The 12,854-nt window shown below is 57.6% G+C and overlaps 1 protein-coding gene across 1 annotated transcript in view; it reads right to left on the reverse strand.

Annotated features, from left to right (window-relative positions):
* Positions 1-306: 306 nt before the first annotated feature.
* The window catches only part of AP1M1 (adaptor related protein complex 1 subunit mu 1), a 38,129-nt gene continuing 25,581 nt past the window's right edge, over positions 307-12,854 (reverse strand). Inside the window, exons 6-12 of the mRNA XM_033199762.1 lie at positions 9,013-9,139; positions 7,872-8,014; positions 7,354-7,425; positions 6,645-6,803; positions 2,005-2,130; positions 1,365-1,440; positions 307-1,226 (exon numbers count right to left, since the gene is read on the reverse strand). Of these exons, the coding sequence (XP_033055653.1) occupies positions 1,204-1,226; positions 1,365-1,440; positions 2,005-2,130; positions 6,645-6,803; positions 7,354-7,425; positions 7,872-8,014; positions 9,013-9,139 (726 nt within the window). The 3' untranslated portion in view covers positions 307-1,203. The remainder of the gene's footprint in view (positions 1,227-1,364; positions 1,441-2,004; positions 2,131-6,644; positions 6,804-7,353; positions 7,426-7,871; positions 8,015-9,012; positions 9,140-12,854) is intronic.

Consider the following 12,854-nt stretch of genomic DNA (forward strand, 5'->3'; position numbering starts at 1 on the left):
TCTGAGTCGGCCATTAGGTTGGGGAGAGGTGGGGACAAGCTGCTGGCCATCTGAGGGTGAAGCAGACTGGATGAGAGGAGAAGACTCTACCTCCATGGCCTCATCTGTATGGCCTGGAAGTGGTGGCCCATGGTGCAGCGCTGCAGCTGCCTCTTCCCGCAGCTGCTTTTCCTGTGTTTCAGCTGGGGAAGCAGAGGGACCTGGTGACACCTCGTGGGGCCACAGGGAAGGTCGGCGATGAAACTAGGCAAGCCCTGTGGTCACGCAGGAGGGGTCGGGACCACGCCGCATCAGAGGAAGGCTGTGGAGTATTCAATGAATGGAATTTAATGTAACTATGACGTGAACATACACAGGGTAGAGAGGGCGGGTGACCAAGCACAGACGTGGGTGACACGTGGCCCCACTCTCTGGACCCTCAGTGGGAAAAAGTCTGAGGCTGGCGTCTCTCACCGATCCCCACCTCCCCTGGTGGTTCAATACTGATCCGGCTGAGTGACAGCGTCTTGTGACCCAGGCTGGCCCTGGGAAGGCGCCACAGGCGAGGCCTGCGAGTCCAGGCAGCAGGCAGACGCTGCAGTGGCCCCCGAGAGCGCCAGGTGCCGGCTCCAATGTGTAAACGGCCCGCTGTGGGCGTTGCCGGGGAGGAAGACAAGAAGGGTGAGGGCTCGTCCTCACTAAGTGCTGCCTGAGTGCCATAGGACGTGGGTGGGACATGGGGACAGTGAGGGTAACACAAACAGCAACGAATGCACAAAGACAAGTTCCAGGAACACCCATAAACCCATAACATTCAATAAAATGGCAACAAAATGACGCCCCTGCTGGCCCGGCGAGGCTGGTGCTTCCTTCGTGGCAGATGCCAACTGCAGCTGGCTGGCTGGCAAGCATTGGCCAAGCTTTTTGGTACCTGGGAGCTCAACAGCATAAAAGGCTGTAACCTCAGAAGGGAAAATTTTCACATCCTTCCCCTGAAACTGACTTCAGGGACAAAGAGACGAGCCTTCTCGAAGACCAGCCTCTTCTGGGAAAGGGGCTTCTGAAACGAGTGTCAACGGCAGCGCAGATGGCCTGGGGAAGGCAGGGGGTCCCTGGGCGGAGGCTGGGAGGGTGGCCAGAGACCAGGGAGGGCCCCTCCATCTGGCAGGCTTGGCAGGTGTGTCCCAGGAGCCCCGAGGCTGGGGCGTTGGCCACGACAGCCCCTCACTGGGTCCGGAGCTGGTAATCTAGGAGACAGGAGGGAGGCGTCATGCTGGGCTCTGCACCCTCCCAGCTTTTGGGACCCAACCCAATGGCTCCACCCTGGGGGTAGCCACAGAGGACCCCTCAGCACAACCCCATCCCACGGGTGGGGCCTCACTCACCTCCGTTCTGCGTGATATAACGCACCCACGGCAGGGCCTGGTATCCACTCTTCTCAATGATCTTCAGGTAGCGCACCTGGGGCACAGGTAGCAGGGCCCTGAGCACCGCAGGCTCCCGCCCTGTTGGTCCCCCCTTAATCATTCCTGCTGGGGCAGCCTGAGGTTGGCAGGGGAGGCCATGACAAGCGGATGAGTACAGGCCTCAGGGGGGTGAAAGGGATGTGGGAGGGCAGAGCCGCCTCTGGAAGTGGTGAGGAGCCAGGGTGTGGCTTGCAGACACGGCCTCAGTAGCCTGCTGGGGGCACCCGGCCAGAAGGCCCCTGGCTCTCTGGGGGCCTCTCCTTCCTCTGTGAGCTTCTGAGGGGGTGCCAGGGAAGAGGTCCTACGGGGCATGTGTGGATGGCAGAGCCTCAAACGCTAGTTTTGGGGCAGAATGATCTCTGAGCTTTGAACTCAGGGGTCAGGGCTGAGCAGAGGCAGCCTGGCCTCTCCCTGTCTGTGGGGAGGCAGAGGCCGAGGCCCGTAGCACTGCACGGTCCGGATTCCAGCTGACCAACACCCCTTCCCAAGCTGGCTGCGTTGATGTGTCCCCTGCGGCCTGTGTCCCTGCTCTGGGCCCAGCCGCCTGGGCCTTGCGTACCTGGATGCCAGAGGTAGTGAAGTATGGGATCTCGAACTTGACGCTGATCGGGGGCTTGCCCTCCTTGTCCTCAGCCTCCACGCTGGGCAGGCCGAAGTGGGCCCGCATCAGGTACTCCTTGCCGCCCTGGGGAGCAGACGGGGGAGGTGCTCAGGCCCAGGCCCTGCCCCAGCTTAGCCAACAGCTCTGGCCCTAGTGGCGATGGGCAGAGACTGACCACTCACCCCAGTCCAGGGAGCAGAGCATGAGCCCCTGTGCTGGGGAACCAAAGCTTGGCCCTGTGCTGCCCCAGGCTGATAAGGACAGCCTCTGCTCTGGGGTACCCAGCTGCCCCATGAGGACATCTAGGCACCCAGAGCTGAGCTCACCAAGCCGCCAGCCCCAGTCACCAAGCCCCTGCCAGTGTGGCCTGCAGTGGCCCAGCACCCCCCGCTCCAGCTCCCCTAATGCACTTTCCTCCAAGGCTGGCGAACCAGACAGACGGGCCATGGGAAGGAAGTGTGTGTAATGACCGTGGCAGGTGAAGGCTGCCGGGGACAGAGGCCACACGCCCAGTCTCAGGACAGCATGTGAAAGAAAATAGTGTCCAGGTGAGAACCATGACCAGGGAGAGGCGACAAAAGGAAGAAACCAAGGAGCGTGCACTGAGTGACGGGTCAGCCCTGGGTCCTGCTCCTGAGGGTGAGCAGGGGGCGGCTCTGGCTCTGACTGGAACCGGAGTCCTGGCTGTAGCCTTTACCCTCTCCCTGCCTTGAGGAGCAACAGGTTGCAGCCTGGTCGCCCCCAGTGCCTGGTCTCGCCCTGAGCAGTCGGGGGCACGATCTCAGCTCTGGCCACGCCTGGAACCCCACAGTCTGTGCTCCCCAGGGCTCAGGCCGAGGTTCAGGGGGAGCTGCTGCCAACTAGAGCTGTTTCCACCTCAGAGCAGGGGCCGTCCCCATGCACCTGGGGCAGGGCCGAGTGGTCCATCTCTGCCTACTGCCACAAGGGCAGCGTGACAGTGAGAACTCTGCCTGACTTGGTGACATGTGCTGAGTACAGACTCCGGGAGGATGATGGGGGGATGATGCAACATCAGCAACTGGTAAAGCAGGCAGCGAGGGAACAAACCTGCTCGGTGACTAGCCTGTGTCCCAAACACTCAGCCTGACCCCAAATCTGAACCTTAGCAAAGACCAAAGGGAAAACACAAGCCAAAGAAAAGGCAGGGAAGCAGACCCTCCCCAGGGGCCATGGAGGCCTGCATGCCCAGCCCGTGTTGTCATGTTGAGCCGAATGGGTTTAATTCTGCTCTCGATGAGAGCTGTAGGCTGGCACCAGCTCACACACCAAAACCGACTCGACGGCACAAAGGCACAGTGAGAAGGGCTTCCCGGGTAGGAAGAACAGACATTGACAGGCGTGCTGCCAAAGGCAGGCAAAAGAGGACAGGCTGCCATCATCACAAGGGAGAATGACAGGCGAACAGGAGGACAGGCCACAATCCTAGAGGCTGCTGTCCTAATAGTCACAGGTACCCACGCACCAAGTAACGTGGCAGCAACTTCTATGAAGCGGGTGCTATGGGAGATGCAGAGAGAGCCAGGAGAAGGCGCGGACGCAAGGCCTGGCCCAGCTCTCCGTCCAGGTGGACAGTGTCATGGTGCCATGGCCACTCATGGGCACACATCAAATTCTCTACCCTGGTAACAGACGGCAGTAGGGACAGGACGGACAAACACTGCGTTTAAAAGCAAACAGCCTACACTAGGGCACTTCCACAAAAAATTGAACATAGAATTACCTCATGATCCAGCAATTCCACTTCTGGGGATATACCCAAAACAAATGAAAACGGGTCTTGAAGAGATGTGTGTGCACCCACGTTCACAGTAGCATTATTCACAATAGACCAGGCGTGGTGGCTCACGCCTGTCATCCCTGCACTTTGGGAGGCCGAAGCAGGCAGATCACCTGAGGTCAGGAGTTTGAGACCAGCCTGAGCAACACAGTGAAACCCTGCTTCTACTAAAAATACACACATTAGCCGGGTGTGGTGGCGTGTGCCTGTATACCTGGGAGGCTGAGGCAGGAGAATCGCTTGAACCTGGGAGGTGGAGGTTGCAGTAAGCCGAGATCATGCCTCTGCACTCCAGCCTGGGCAACAGGGCGAGACTTCTCAGAAAAAGAAAAAACAAACAAAAACAAACCTTTTAGTATGCAGCAATCTAAGAAAAAGGGAAGGGTATCTATTTATCTAATCTATCAACCATCTACTTCTCTATATTTCTTAAAATTTATTTTCTGCACTTCCTTTTGTCTTTAGGGTGTGTTACTTGAAGTAATGTGTATCTGTAGCTGCCATCAACTTGATACGCTGATGAATTAATTTTGCTTTTCATTTTTAGGAATTACCTTTTTTTCCATTTTGATTTAATTTTGTTTTATATGCTTGGAAAGCACTGACAGGTGTACCTTGAGACATTGCAGTTTGGACACTGCCATAAAGCACATAGTACAGTTAGGCAAGTCACACACATTTTTTGGTTTCCCAGTGCATATAAAAGTTACATTTACTGGCTGGGCTCGTGGGCTCACGCCTGCAATCCCAGCACTTTTGGAGGTCGAGGCTGGTGGATCACAAGGTCAGGAGTTCGTGATCAGCCTGGCCAATATGGTGAAACCCCATGTCTACTAAAAATACAAAAATTAGCCAGGCGGCCGGGCGCGGTGGCTCACGCCTGTAATCCCAGCACTTTGGGAGGCCGAGACGGGCGGATCACGAGGTCAGGAGATCGAGACCATCCTGGCTAACATGGTGAAACCCCGTCTCTACTAAAAATACAAAAATTAGCCAGGCGTGGTGGTGGGCGCCTGTAGTCCCAGCTACACGGGAGGCTGAGGCAGGAGAATGGCGTGAACCCGGGAGGCGGAGCTTGCAGTGAGTGGAGATCGTGCCACTGCACTCCAGCCTGGGCGACAGAGAGAGACTCTGTCTCAAAAAAAAAAAAAAAAAAAAAAGCCAGGCATGGTGGTGCATGCTTGTAATCCCAGCTGCTCAGGAGGCTGAGGCAGGAGAATCACTTGAACCTGGGAAGTGGAGGCTGCAGTGAGCCGAGATTGTGCCACTGCACTCCAGCTTGGGTGACAGAGCAAGACTCTGTCTCCAAAAAAAAAAAAAAAAAAGCTTACTGTATAATGTAGTCTGAATAATGTGCAACAGTATTATGTCTAAGAGAATGTACATACCTTAGTTAAAACATACTTTATTGCTAAAGAGTGACAACACAGAGACGCGAAGTGAGCATGTGCTGTTGGAATAATGGCGCCAACAGACTTGCTCAACATAGGGTTGCCACAAACCTTCCATTTGTTTAAAAACTGAAAAAAAAATAAAAATGCAGTATCTGGGAAACACAATAAAATGAGGTGTGCCCATGCATAGCTTCGAAGTCAAATTTACACAAGCACGGTCCACGCCAGCCTGTGTCTCGGCCCTTAGCCCTGTCCTTTCCTCCTCCGTCTACAGCTCACCATGCTGTTTATTTGATGAGGCATTCTCCCATTGTGTTTTAAATAATAAACACTATTTTCAACAGTGGAATTGCAGGAAAAGAGGAGATAATCCAACAATCAGGGATGGTCACTACCCCTCCATGGAATATTCCACAGCTCCCAAAGCCGACCGCCAAGAAGACAGTCAACACCAGAAGGAAAATGCTCTGCCGCAGCGCTGAGTGGAAGGGCAGGCGCCGAGTTGGCTCTACTTGAGTATAATGAGGAAGACCCAAATACGCAGAAAGAAAGGTGAGAAGGAGACATGCAGAAAGGCTGACGGGAGTATTAGGTGGTGGGGTAACGGGCTTTTCTCTCTCCTTTCTCTACTTTCTGCATTTTATGTCATGTGATTAGATTGAGACTGGGAGGGAAAGTGCCATCATGAAATTCAAGGCGCTTGAATTGCAGCATTTCCAGCTTAACTCAGCTGGGGCTGCAGCCGGAGAGACGGGAGAACATGGAAAGTAGCGCCTGCCCTGAGCCTGCCTGGCGGAGCAGGTCAGTGCCACCCGGCTCAGCTCCAGAGCCATGCCCGGGCCTAGCCTCTCTGTGCACTGTGTACACCCAGCAAGCCCAGACTCAAGTCCTCAGAACCCCTAACACGGTGCCGGGGAAGTCATGCCGGTGCAGAGCTGGCCCAGGACATGGGCGGCTGGTGCAGGGCTCTGGAGGCTATGCTGCTCTGGCCTACAGGCAGCCATGCCCCTTGATGGCAGGCAAGGCTGAGCCTGCACGGAAAGGGCCCTGCACCTGCCAGGGTGGACGGGGCTCCTTCAGGGCCTGCCTGGACAGGAGCCCCATCTCACATCAGTACTCGGGGGCAGCACAGAGAGAGAGGAAGAGGGCACTGCCCTGAGGTTGAAGACAGAGGCTGGTTCACAAACAAGAGGAAAGCAGAAAGGGGCCCAGGGGCCAAGTAAGCCTCTGACTCTTCCCGCTTTTGCTCCAGTCCTTGGCTCTCCGTCCACCCTTTCAGAAGCCCCAGGTGTGGGGGACACGGTGGCCACAGTCATCCCATCTCGAGGTGCTGGGGTCCTGGGCACCCAGGCTGCCTTGCAGAGACAGACACAGGGGGCATGTGGATGTCTGGATGGAGTGCTCACCGGGAAGGACTTGATGGACCACACGATCTCGCTGTTCTCGGGGACCCACTTGACGCTCCCCACTGTCGTCTTGAACTTGGGTGAGTCGGCATCATTGGGCACGGGAATGTGGATCTCCACGTTGTTGGCTGTTGACCGCCGCTTGAACTGGCTTTTGGCCTGCAGGCCAGGCCGATGCGGCCCGGGGTTATGGAGGCCAAAGTGAGCTGGCCCAGCCCCTCCAGGCCACATGTCCCTCAGCCTGGCCTGGGGAATCCTCCCTAGCCCCACTTCTCCAGGCACTACCCACCCCCACTCCTACCCTCGAGACTCTCCCAAGGCCTAATTTCAGGCGTTTCATCTTCGTCCTCCTGTCTGCTCAGCTTCCAAGGCTCCCCATCCCTCCCTCTGCCCTGCCCTCCTAGGACAATGTTGTGTCCCAGGGCCAGGCTGCGCTGGACAGGGTCACTGAGGGGCAGAGGTGCTCCACCTGGGGGCAATACCTCTGGGAGTGTCCTGGATGCCTAGTTATAGGCCCCTCCCCACAAGTGGCACCATCTAGGAGCAGGCCTCAGGCGGTGTCCCCTCAGTGTCAGGCCACTCCTGCATCTGAGGCCACAGCGGCGGTGCATGGACGGCAGCCCTACGGCACCCCCAGCCCTCGGTTAGGCCCCCAGGACAGGCCAGAGACACCAGAAGGCCCTCAGTGGGTGGCCTCAGGCCCCCGCACCTTGATCATGTACTCGATGCGGCTGTGGGAGTGCTTCTCAATCACCGACTCGATCCATATCAAAGGCTTGACCTGCCGAGGAGGGCAGAGAGGGTGCTCACACCTGGCCATGTTTGACAAAGGCCCATTTCAGAGGGGAAACCAAGGCCCAGGGCAAGGGGCCATCTGCCCAGCTGTTGGCCCAGGGCCCGGTGGGGAGTGCACAGCCAGCGTCAGGGAGGGTCAGGGCAGACAGGCCGAGGCAGCAGGGAGCTACTAGGGAGGCCTCGGTACAAATGCAGAAAACGTGCGCAGGGCCTGCTCTAGAGGGCTGCCTGGGAAAGAGGTGTGGTGGCGAAAGGGGTCTGTGCCCCTCAGAAAGCTCGGAGTCCCAGGTCCTCAGACTCCATCTCTGCGGTGCCAGGCAGCTCATGGAGCATGGGGTGGGGCCAGCCCCGGCGCCTGCCTGGGCTTCACCTCCTGGAGGTGAAGGGGAGGAGGCGGCCACCAACAGCCCAGCCCCGGGGTGGCGCACTCACGTGGGTGTTGAGGCGGTAGGACATGAGCTCGAACTCGCCGTCGGGCGGGATGAAGGAGATGGTGCGGTCGTTCTCGAAGCGTGATAGCCGCACACACTGGTGGAACTTCACATCCTCCAGCTCCACAGATTTGCTTTTGCCGCCTGGGGTCAGGGGTGAGGGTAGAACAGACCTGGGCCCTCCGGGTCACTCTCTCAGCAGTACTCCTACCACCTGGGACCCACCCCAGCAGAGCAGGGCCCCCAGTCCACGCAGTAACAGCAGCCTGGGCCACAAACACCAAGGGGGCTGGGTCCCAAGACAACTGCCCCATCACTCCTCATACCCCTGGGGTCCTGGCGGGCAGGGCTGGTGGGTCTGGTTCATGCTGAGTCTCCAGCGGCCACCCCAGGGCCCAGCCAGGGGACCTGCTCAGGACACGTTCACTGAATGGTTGATCAATGGACTTGGCTGGGGGATGGCTCGGGGCTCCCCAAGGGCTCAGGCCCCGGCATCCACGGGGTCCTGGGTCTTCCTTGGTTTCCCACCTCCCTGAGGGCTATGTGGGTGGGGCCTTGCCCAGCCCCGGGCGGGAGCTGCCCTGATGGGCTGATGCCCAAGAAGCCCTCACTGGGCCAGGAACGGGGGCATGCCTAGCCACTGTACCCTTTTCCAGTGGCCTGTGACAGCTGAGAGGTGGGAGGCACAGTTTGCAAACCCAGGCCCTGAGCCCCTCTGACCCCGCCCTGCCGTGGGAAGTGTTACAGACCTGCAGCGGGAGCGAGAATCACCGTGCGTGGCCTTCACACAGCCCACACCTAGGGCCCAAGGTGAGGGGAGAACCTGGCCTGGGAGGGAGCAAGCAGGGCCTCAGCCTGAGCTCCAGCGGCCTGGGCAGTGCAGGGCAGGGTGCAAGACCTGGCATGTGAGGCTGGGTGATGGGGGCCTCCCAGCTGGACTGGAGGATTTCACTCCCCTGCGCCTTCTATGTCCCGGAAGGGAGGAATACTCTACGCAGCTGTCTCAAGCAGTGTGAAATGCTGCTAAACCAAGCGCTTGAAACCAGCTTGTTCCTCCGCCTGGCCCAACCCTGCTCTGGGCTGTAATGTGCGTGCCCGGTGAAGCCGTCCTCACGCGCAGGGCCCTTGGCACAGGTACTCACGGCCCGTGTTGTCGAAGAGGACCTTGTCGTTCAGGCCCAGGCGCAGCTCGGGCATGCCCGAGAGGAAGACCCGCATCTTGATGGAGCCCACAATCTCGCTGCGCAGGACGTTGCCGTTGGCGCTGACCTGGGGGTGGTGGTGTGGGAGTGAGGGGAGGTCTGCAACTCACCAGCCACTGCCTCCTACCACGTCATGTGACCCTCTGGCCACCCTACTCTCAACGCCCTTCTCACCTCCAAGCCCATCCCTCTCCTGGGCATTCCCTGAGCTGGGGGAGTCCCAACTGTGGCTCAGGCCTACCCCCAACCCAAACCAACCCATGCCTGGCTGAGGGTCCCCAGGCTCACCCACCCCCTATTCCAGCCTTAACGCCGGGGCCCTGTGGACATGAGGTGGACACTGTGGGTCCTGCCCTCTAGGCCTCAGGCCACAATGGGGCTTGGTGATGCGTGCCTGGAGCCCCCTCTGAGAGTTCTCTCTCAGGCACCAGTCCCTCCCTCCTGAGAGCCCCCTGAATGCCCCGGGCCAACCTGGCAGCTGGTCCCTGTGCTGAATCAGCCTCGAGAGGCCATGAGCTCGGCTGGCCCCAAGCCAGGACCTTATGGTCCCTGCTCACCCAATGGGCTGGGCTGGGGTCTCTTGGACCAGGCCAGACTTGCTTTTCTTGAATGCTGTTTCTCCTCTTGGCCTCCTGGGGAGGCCACCGGCCCCTCACCCCCCAGGGCTTATGAGAGATGGCACTTCCTGGGTCCTGACCCCTTCCTGCTTCCCAGGGCCACCCTGAAGTGTGATAACGCTTGATTCAAAATAATCAACTTAAATCCAGTCACAGTGGCTGACACTGACAGCATTTCCACCACGCCAGGCATTGTTCCACACACGCCTCGACAACCTCTGGGGAAGGGACCGTGGGGAGAGGACCTGAGGGGCTGTAACCCACTGTGCATGCCGAGATGCATCTGAAAGTGCAATTAAAAATCCACACCAGGGCGATGGTCCTGCATCCCCTAGCCTGTCCTGAGGGAGCCAAGATGCTGGAGCATCTCTTCTTGCATCCATTTTAGAAATGAGGAAACAGGCACAGATCAGAGGCCCCGTGCTGAGGGCACAGAGTGACAGGCAGAAGAATCGCAGGGGCTGCAGCCCCGGCCACCACTGCATACTGCCATACTGCATGAGGCCATGCCCACACCAGCAAGTGGGCCAAAGGCCACCGACTTGAACACCTGGGGCCAGATGCTGGCTCCAGCCAGGCTAACATGGTGCAGGGCCTGTGTTTCCTGTCTGCAGAGTGGCAGGAGAGTCTGTGCAGTCTTATGCATGATGTCCAAAAAGCACTGGGTAGACAAACAAAAGACCCTCACCAGCTTGCCGCTTCTGAGAGAATTGGGAAAACTGAGGTGCCAAGCAAATGACAGCCCGGGGAGGGGCAGGGAACTGGACATGGCCCCAAGGGCTCCGGTTCCGTCACCTCCCCAGCCTCACCTCCTGGTGCTGTCCTGTCCTCATCTCGCAAGCAGCTCCCTGATCCCATGGTGCACAACAGCTTCCCTGCAACTGCCTGCTTGTCTGTCTCTGTCTCCCTGCTGCGGGAAGCCACGTGCGGCTGTGCGCCGCCATGTCCAGCACTGGAAACAGCATGTGTGGCAGCAGGTGCTCAGTGGACACGCAGAGGCTCAGGAGCTCGGGACCCTCACCGGCCAGGGTTCCAGGAGCCCGAGCATTGGGATTTCGCCTGCCTCCTTCTCGGAGGGCCCTCTTCTCAACTGTGACAGCCCCTAATTCCCTTTGGGTGCTGCCTCCCCCTGAGGGAGTAGCTGTAACTGAACACATGGGTCATGAATGCCGTGAAGGCAGGCCCAGGGAGTGGAGCTGAAAAGCCACCCAGTCCATGAGGCTGATCTCAGCCCTGCGGGCAGCAATCAGGACCTTCTCAGCTGAGGTGTGACAAGCCACCCAGAACCGGTGCACTTCCCAGAGTGGGTGCTGAAGGGATGCTTGCTGAGGGCCCGGCTGTGTAAGTACGAGGCTCCACTCAGATGATCGCAACTGGAGGCAAATGTTGACCCAGCCGCCAGCTCTGCAAGCCACTTAGGAAGGCAGCATTCTGACAGCTGCCTTTGTGCTGACCCGTGTGGGATGGAGCCACGGGCAGCAGCGCACTGTGGCAGGGACCCCCACAGCCCCAGCGCTTCCCTGCTCAGTTCTCTCTAAGCTGCCCCCGGGGACTTGCCTTTGCACCCTAGGACACCCAGATTTGGGCTCAATAAACCATCAGTCAAGGGTCCCTAGGGGAGAGGGGAATGTGGTTAGCAAGGCCACTGTCCTGTCCCATGGTTTAGAAAGTAAGAAAGCGAAGAGGTCTGCATGGAGCGCGCTGGAAGAGTCTTTCCGGGCAGCACTCTCCTTGGCAATTCCGTGTCTGGGGCCTCGGCCCTCCAGAAATCCCAGCTCAGGTCACGGAGACACCCAAGTGCACACGTCTGAGGCTGAGCAAGTGTGCCCAATGCTGCACTGCCTGTGGCCGTCAGAAACGGGTGCCCGAGTGACCTGCATGACTGGATCGGCTGAGCCCATCAGTCTACCCACACTGCAGGGATGAGGCCAGAGTGAACATAAAAGCAAGCGGCTGGCGAGGTGGGTCAGCTGGTGCCCCTTCCCCTGCCACTGACTACAGCTCTGAAACCTGGGCAGGAGGCTTGGCAGTTGCTGGAACACTGAGGACAGCGGCAGGTGGACCAGAGAAGAGCCACGAACACAGTGTCCTCACCGCCCCCCATGAGAAAGTGCAGCAGCAATCTGGAAGCAGAAGTGTGCACCACAGAGCACACGAGAGCTCAGTGGAGCCTCCAGGCCTGGCTCTGGGGCCAGAAGAGGAACTTCCAGCTCTCCTGGAAAACACAGAAGTCCCCTGTCTCCCTGGTGCCTCATGTCCCAGGCCCTGTGGTGCCAGCTACTATTCCGAGGGGTGGGGGAACCGTTGTCCTTTTCTCACACTGTCCTCTCCATGTGGGCTGGGAAGTGGGCCCAACGGCAGACGTGTGCAACAGAGTAAACTGCAAGGTATCAGAAAAGTACTGAGTAGACAGCACAGAGCCAGAAGTTCAGGAAAGTCACCCCATGAAGTGGTTTATGTCTCCAGAACTCTCTAGAATCGAGCATGTGTGAATCCTGTGCGTACACCACACTTTGACTTACCAAAGACTTTGAGAACTGAACTAACCACCCTGGTCCCAGACTGGCCACTGGGCAGTGCATACCCAGGAGATTTGACCTGGAAATGGCACAGGGGCTTTAAGAACTGACGTGATGTTTATGGTCTACAGGTTGGGGGCTGGAACTTGTGCCCTAAAACTAAGATTGGCTGTTGGCTAAAACAAAAATATCAATATTTCCCATATAACTTAAACAAGACCTAGAATATCACCACATAATGCTCAAAAAGTCCAGGATGCAATCCAAAATTACTCAGCATACAAACAACCAGGAAAATGTCAACTTGTCTAGAAAACCCAATCAACCACTGTCAACACTTCACAGATGCTGGGATTATCTGACGACTTTAAACAGCTATTTTTAAAACTGCAAATGCTTGCAACAAATGTTAAAATAGAAAGTCTCAGCAAAGAAACAGATCATAAAGAAGAATCAACCAGGAGTTTGAGACCAGCCTGGGCAACATGGTAAGTCCTAGTCTCTACAAAATAAAAAATAAAAAGAATTAGCCAGGCATGGTGGTGCTACTCATGTGGTCTCAGCTACTCAGCACACTCAGATGGGAAGATCACTTGAGCACAGGAGGTTGAGGCTGTAGTGAGCTACAATCGCACCACTATACTCC

This window comes from Trachypithecus francoisi, unplaced genomic scaffold (assembly GCF_009764315.1).
Source record: "Trachypithecus francoisi isolate TF-2019V2 unplaced genomic scaffold, Tfra_2.0 Lachesis_group5, whole genome shotgun sequence".
Taxonomy (NCBI): Eukaryota; Metazoa; Chordata; class Mammalia; order Primates; family Cercopithecidae; genus Trachypithecus; species Trachypithecus francoisi.